At 49.5% G+C, this 6,827-nt stretch overlaps 1 protein-coding gene and 1 long non-coding RNA gene across 12 annotated transcripts in view; one reads left to right on the top strand and one right to left on the bottom strand.

Moving 5' to 3' along the window:
* The window catches only part of myb (v-myb avian myeloblastosis viral oncogene homolog), a 31,833-nt gene extending 27,831 nt beyond the window's left edge, over positions 1 to 4,002 (top strand). The window contains 2 exon segments of the mRNA XM_052524608.1: positions 1,647 to 1,724; positions 2,919 to 4,002. Coding sequence (XP_052380568.1) covers positions 1,647 to 1,724; positions 2,919 to 3,020 — 180 coding nt within the window. The 3' untranslated portion in view covers positions 3,021 to 4,002.
* On the bottom strand, positions 3,478 to 6,219 carry LOC127931546 (uncharacterized). Of its 11 annotated transcripts, XR_008141701.1 has the most exons (6): positions 5,940 to 6,219; positions 5,283 to 5,884; positions 4,258 to 4,439; positions 3,907 to 4,099; positions 3,606 to 3,832; positions 3,478 to 3,550 (listed from the first exon to the last, which is right to left on the bottom strand). It is a non-coding gene; the product is annotated as an uncharacterized LOC127931546 (long non-coding RNA). The 11 variants fall into 11 exon arrangements; XR_008141697.1 differs by lacking the exons at positions 3,478 to 3,550; positions 3,606 to 3,832; positions 3,907 to 4,099 and adding an exon at positions 4,115 to 4,154; XR_008141694.1 differs by lacking the exons at positions 3,478 to 3,550; positions 3,606 to 3,832; positions 3,907 to 4,099 and having other exon boundaries at positions 4,207 to 4,439; positions 5,283 to 5,641; positions 5,723 to 5,884.
* Between the last annotated feature and the right edge of the window lie 608 nt (positions 6,220 to 6,827).

Raw genomic sequence — 6,827 nt, forward strand, 5'->3', positions numbered from 1 at the left:
GGTGAGCCGTCCTCAGGAAAGAAGCTTATCAAGGCATCAAGCTCATTGATGAACTCTCCGAGGGGACCTGGAGGGCGATAAATGATAAGGATGTTAAGCTTGAAAGGGCTGGTAACTGTGACAGCATGGAATTCAAAGGAGGCGATAGACAGATGGGTAAGGGGAGAAAGAGAGAATGACCACTTGGGAGAGATGAGGATCCCGGTGCCACCACCCCACTGACCAGAAGCTCTCGGGTGTGCGAGAACACGTGGGCGGACGAAGAGAGAGCAGTAGGAGTAGCAGTGTTATCTGTGGTGATCCATGTTTCCGTCAGTGCCAAGAAGTCGAGGGACTGGAGGGAGGCATAGGCTGAGATGAACTCTGCCTTGTTGGCCGCAGATCGGCAGTTCCAGAGGCTACCGGAGACCTGGAACTCCACGTGGGTCGTGCGCGCTGGGACCACCAGATTAGGTGGCCGCAGCCACGCGGTGTGGAGCGTTTGTATGGTCTGTGCAGAGAGGAGAGAACAGGGATAGACAGACACATAGTTGACAGGCTACAGAAGAGGCTGCGCTAATGCAAGGAGATTGAATGACAAGTGGACTACACGTCTCGAATGTTCAGAAAGTTAAGCTTACGTAGCAAGAATCTTATTGACTAAAATGATTCAAATGATACAGTACTGCTGAAGTAGGCTAGCTGGCAGTGGCTGCATTGTTGACTTTGTAGGCTAGCTGGCAGTGGCTGCGTTGTTGACACTACACTAATCAAGTCGTTCCGTTGAGTGTAATAGTTTCTACAGTGCTGCTATTCGGGGCTAGCTGGCTAGCTAGCAGTGTTGATTACGTTACGTTGCGTTAAAAGAACGACAATAGCTGGCTAGCTAACCTAGAAAATCGCTCTAGACTACACAATTATCTTTGATACAAAGACGGCTGTGTAGCTAGCTATGTAGCTAGCTACGATCAAACAAATCAAACCGTTGTGCTGTAATGAAATGAAATGAAAATGTGATACTACCTGTGGAGTGAAGCGGAATGCGACCGGGTTGTTGAGTGCGGAAGTTCTATTCGGTAGACGTTGGCTAGCTGTTGGCTAGCTAGCAGTGTCTCCTACGTTAAGGACGACAAATAGCTGGCTAGCTAACCTCGGTAAATTAAGATAATCACTCTAAGACTACACACTCTAAACTACACAATTATCTTGGATACGAAGACAGCAAAGACAACTATGTAGCTAGCTAACACTACACTAATCAAGTCGTTCAGTTGAGTGTAATAGTTTCTACAGTGCTGCTATTTGGTAGACGGTGGACGTTTGCTAGCTGGCTAGCTGCTGGGCAGATAGCAGTGTAGACTACGTTAGGACGACGAAATACGATAATTACGCAATTATCTTTGATACAAAGACGGCTATGTAGCTAGCTAAGAAGAAATTGCTAAGATTAGACAAATCAAACCGTTGTACTATAATGAAATGTAATGAAATGTAATGAAAAGTTATACTACCTGCGGACCGAAGTGCGGATGCGACCGCTCGCTCCAACCCGGAAGTATGACAACCACAACAAAGTCCTCCTTACACATGTTCAGTTTCTTTAGGCAGATAGAGATTATAATTATATAATATATATTGTCTCTCTCTCTCTCTCTCTCTCTCTCTAGGATCTGCTGACACGTTCTGTGCTGAGTGATGACAAACCCTACCACCTCTCCCTCCGGCCCCTGGCCAGCCCACTACAGGTGTGTGTGCCACAAGTGTATGAATCTCCATCTCCCCCTCTCTCTCTCTCCCCCCCTCTCTCTCTCTCTCTCCCCCTCTCCTCTCTCTCTCCTCTCACTCTCTCCCCCTCTCCTCTCTCCCCCCTCTCTCTCTCTTTATCGCTCTCCCCCTCTCTCTCTCTCTTTATCGCTCTCCCCTCTCTCTCTCTTTATCGCTCTCCCCCTCTCTCTCTCTCTTTATCGCTCTCCCCTCTCTCTCTCTTTATCGCTCTCCCCCTCTCTCTCTCTTTATCGCTCTCCCCCCTCTCTCTCTCTTTATCGCTCTCCCCCTCTCCTCTCTCTCCCCCTCTCACTCTCTCCCCTCTCCCTCTTTCCCCCTCTCCTCTCTCTCCCCCTCTCCTCTCTCTCCTCTCACTCTCTCCGCCCTCTCCTCTCTCTCCCTCCTCTCTCTCCTCTCACTCTCTCCCCTCTCCTCTCTCTCTCCCCCTCTCTCTCTCTCTCCCCCTCTCCTCTCTCTCCTCTCACTCTCTCCTCCCTCTCCTCTCTCTCCCTCCCTCTCTCCTCCTCTCACACTCCCCCCTCTCCTCTCTCTCCCTCCTCTCTCTCCTCTCACTCTCTCCCCCTCTCCTCTCTCTCACTCTCTCCCCCTCTCCTCTCTCTCCTCTCACTCTCTCCCCCTCTCCTCTCTCTCTCCCCTCTCCTCTCTCTCCCCCTCTCCTCTCTCTCCTCTAACTCTCTCTCTCCCTCTCCTCTCTCTCCCTCCTCTCTCTCCTCTCACTCTCTCCCCCTCTCCTCTCTCTCCCTCCTCCCTCTCCCCCTCTCCCCCTCTCCTCTCTCTCCTCTCACTCTCTCCCCCTCTCTCTCCTCTCTCCCCCCTCTCTCCCTCCCCATTGACAAGGTCAGTGTTGCCAAAGCAAAGTGAAAAGCACAATATGAAAACAACAGTGACAACAACAACAATAGCAGTTAAAGAAAAGTATATACAGTATAAATATAAATATAAATAAAGTATATACAGTATAAATATAAATATAAATAAAGTATATACAGTATAAATATAAATATAAATTAAGTATATACAGTATAAATATAAATATACATAAAGTATATACAGTATAAATGTAATTATGGTCAACTTTCAAAACCCCCTCCCAAAAAATGACAATCTATTTCTCTCTCCCTCTTCTTCTCTCTCCCTCTTCTTCTCTCTCCCAGCAGCTCAACACATGGGACCAAGTGGCTTGTGGGAAGGTGGAGGATCAAGAACAGAACCACAAATACATCCACACTTACTCCGCCAGAACCTTGGTTATGTAACACACACACACACACACACACACACACACACACACACACACACACACACACACACACACACACACACACACACACACACACACACACACACACACACACACACGGGATACAACGGATCAAAGACCTTGTGTTTATTTCTATTTCAACTTTTTTGTAGATTCTGTTTTTTGTAGATTTGTTGTTTTATAAAACAGGAGAAAATGATGTGCCTATAATTCAGTAATAATTGGGATATATTCTATATTCTTAATAATCCTAAATTGTAATATTGTAATATAAAGAACAAGTTGATTAATTTATTTTGTCTTGTTTTGAGGAAGACTGTTTTTTTTTATACAACCGCCAATCGAGCAGTGTTTGACTTCAGTATTTGAACCTTAACCCCTGACCCCTAACCCTTGACCCCTAACCCCTAACCCTTGACCCCTAACCCCAGGCCCCTAACCCTTGACCCCTAACCCTTGATCCCTAACCCCAGGCCCCTAACCCTTGACCCCTAACCCTTGACCCCTAACCATTGACCCCTAACCCTTAACCCCAGGCCCCTACCCCTGGACCCCTAACCCTTGACCCCTAACCCTTGACCCCTAACCCTTGACCCCTAACCCTTGACCCCTCACCCCAGGCCCTAGCATTATAACAGGTTAAAGTCATTTTTTTATAAGTGCAAAAAAAAAACATTATTATGAAATTAATTAAACGACCCCCTGTGTATTAGAGTCCGAGGAGAGACCTTTACTAAACATCACAATGCCTTTTATAATGACATGTCACTGCTAGGCATTACATCTTATGTCAGCTCCTATGTCAACCTTATGAATGGTTATGAATGAGTGTTAACATGTCACTGCTAGGCATTACATCTTATGTCAGCTCCTATGTCAACCTTATGAATGGTTATGAATGATCATATGATGCTGTCCGTATTGACTTGTTTCCTATCTTGTCTGTATCATAGGGGAAACGTTTCCATTCAACACAATGTATTATTATTATTATTAATGTTATTACTTTTGTCCTAAAGTCTTACACTGAGTTTACTACAGATGCATCAAACTATGACCCCTAGACCCTACGGCCTGTGATCGACCCCCTAGACCCTACGGCCTATGATCGACCCCTAGACCCTACGGCCTATGATCGACCCCCTAGACCCTACGGCCTATGATCGACCCCCTAGATCCTACGGCCTATGATCGACCCCCTAGACCCTACGGCCTATGATCGACCCCTAGACCTATGATCGACCCCTAGACCCTACGGCCTGTGATCGACCCCTAGACCCTGCGGCCTATGATCGACCCCTAGACCCTACGGCCTATGATCGACCCCTAGACCCTAAGGCCTATGATCGACCCCCTAGACCCTACGGCCTGTGATCGACCCCTAGACCCTACGGCCTATGATCGACCCCTAGACCTTACCGGCTGTGATCGACCCCTAGACCCTACGGCCTATGATCGACCCCCTAGACCCTACGGCCTATGATCGACCCCTAGACCCTACGGCCTGTGATCGACCCCTAGACCCTACGGCCTATGATCGACCCCCCCCTAGACCCTACGGCCTATGATCGAGCCCCTAGACCCTACGGCCTATGATCGACCCCTAGACCCTACGGTCTATGATCGACCCCTACACCCTACGGCCTGTGATCGACCCCCTAGACCCTACGACCTATGATCGACCCCCTAGACCCTACGGCCTATGATCGGCCCCTAGACCCTACGGCCTATGATCGACCCCTAGACCCTACGGCCTATGATCGACCCCTAGACCCTACGGCCTATGATTGACCCCTAGACCCTACGGCCTATGATCGACCCCTAGACCCTACAGCCTATGATCGACCCCCTAGACCCTACGGCCTATGATCGACCCCCTAGACCCTACGGCCTATGATCGACCCCTAGACCTATGATCGACCCCTAGACCCTACGGCCTGTGATCGACCCCTAGACCCTGCGGCCTATGATCGACCCCTAGACCCTACGGCCTATGATCGACCCCTAGACCCTAAGGCCTATGATCGACCCCTAGACCCTACGACCTATGATCGACCCCCTAGACCCTAAGGCCTATGATCGACCCCTAGACCCTACGGCCTGTGATCGACCCCTAGACCCTACGGCCTATGATCGACCCCCTAGACCCTACGGCCTGTGATCGACCCCTAGACCCTACGGCCTATGATCGACCCCCTAGACCTTACCGGCTGTGATCGACCCCCTAGACCCTACGGCCTATGATCGACCCCTAGACCTTACCGGCTGTGATCGACCCCTAGACCCTACGGCCTATGATCGACCCCTAGACCCTACGGCCTATGATCGACCCCTAGACCCTACGGCCTATGATCGACCCCTAGACCCTACGGCCTATGATCGACCCCTAGACCCTACGGCCTATGATCGACCCCTAGACCCTACGGCCTATGATCGACCCCTAGACCCTACGGCCTATGATCGACCCCTAGACCCTACGGCCTGTGATCGACCCCTAGACCCTACGGCCTATGATCGACCCCTAGACCCTACGGCCTATGATCGACCCCTAGACCCTACGGCCTATGATCGACCCCTAGACCCTACGGCCTATGATCGACCCCTAGACCCTACGGCCTATGATTGACCCCTAGACCCTACGGCCTATGATCGACCCCTAGACCCTACGGCCTATGATCGACCCCTAGACCCTACGACCTATGATCGACCCCTAGACCCTACGGCCTGTGATCGACCCCTAGACCCTACGGCCTATGATCGACCCCTAGACCCTACGGCCTATGATTGACCCCTAGACCCTACGGCCTATGATCGACCCCTAGACCCTACGGCCTATGATCGACCCCTAGACCCTACGGCCTATGATCGACCCCCTAGACCCTACGGCCTATGATCAACCCCCAGACCCTATGACCTATGATCGACCCCTAGACCCTACGGCCTATGATCGACCCCCTAGACCCTACGACCTATGATCGACTCCTAGAACCTATTCCTTGTGGAGATCTGAGATGATTTGACAGATGTAAGCAATATGGTAATAGTTAGTTGATTAGACCCGTCCAATCTTCTCAGATCTCCACAAGGGCAAAGGGCAAAGGGTTCTATGGGTCAATTGAAGAGTGGGCCTACGAGCTGAACCCAGTAACATGTTTTAAAGCTGCACTTGATCGAGAACGCTGTTATTTAGATTACTACAAACGTGGGCCCACAGGATACCAAGGTTTTGGCAAAAAAAAAAAAAAAACGCTGTGTTTCAGAAAATATTACTTTTGATACTTTGTCTGTTGTTGTTGTTGTTGTTGTTGTTGTTGTTGTTGTTTTCTGCCGTCTTTGTGATCTAACGCCACGATACTAAACCATGTCGCGTGTGTCAGATCGAAAAACACTCAGCAGTGTTCTCTCTTATCTTGTTTGATGCCCCTTTTTTTACATTTTTATAAAAGCATTTCCACAGGACAGGGTTTTTATGTGTTTTTTTAAAATACTTTTTCAATAAAGTCTTTTTTTAAATCAGATCTTTGTTCTTGAGGTTTGTGTTTGTATGATATTTTAAAGATGGACTCCTCATTAGGGGAAACAGTATAGAGGTGAGCAGTGTGAAGGTGAGCAGTGTGGAGGTGAGCAGTGTGAAGGTGAGCAGTGTGGAGGTGAGCAGTGTGAAGGTGAGCAGTGTGGAGGTGAGCAGTGTGGAGGTGAGCAGTGGGGAGGTGAGCAGTGTGGAGGTGAGCAGGGTGGAGGTGAGCAGTGTGGAGGTGAGCAGTGTGGAGGTGAGCAGTGTGGAGGTGAGCAGTGTAGAGGT

The sequence above is a fragment of the Oncorhynchus keta genome, chromosome 8 (genome assembly GCF_023373465.1).
Source record: "Oncorhynchus keta strain PuntledgeMale-10-30-2019 chromosome 8, Oket_V2, whole genome shotgun sequence".
Taxonomy (NCBI): domain Eukaryota; kingdom Metazoa; phylum Chordata; class Actinopteri; order Salmoniformes; family Salmonidae; genus Oncorhynchus; species Oncorhynchus keta.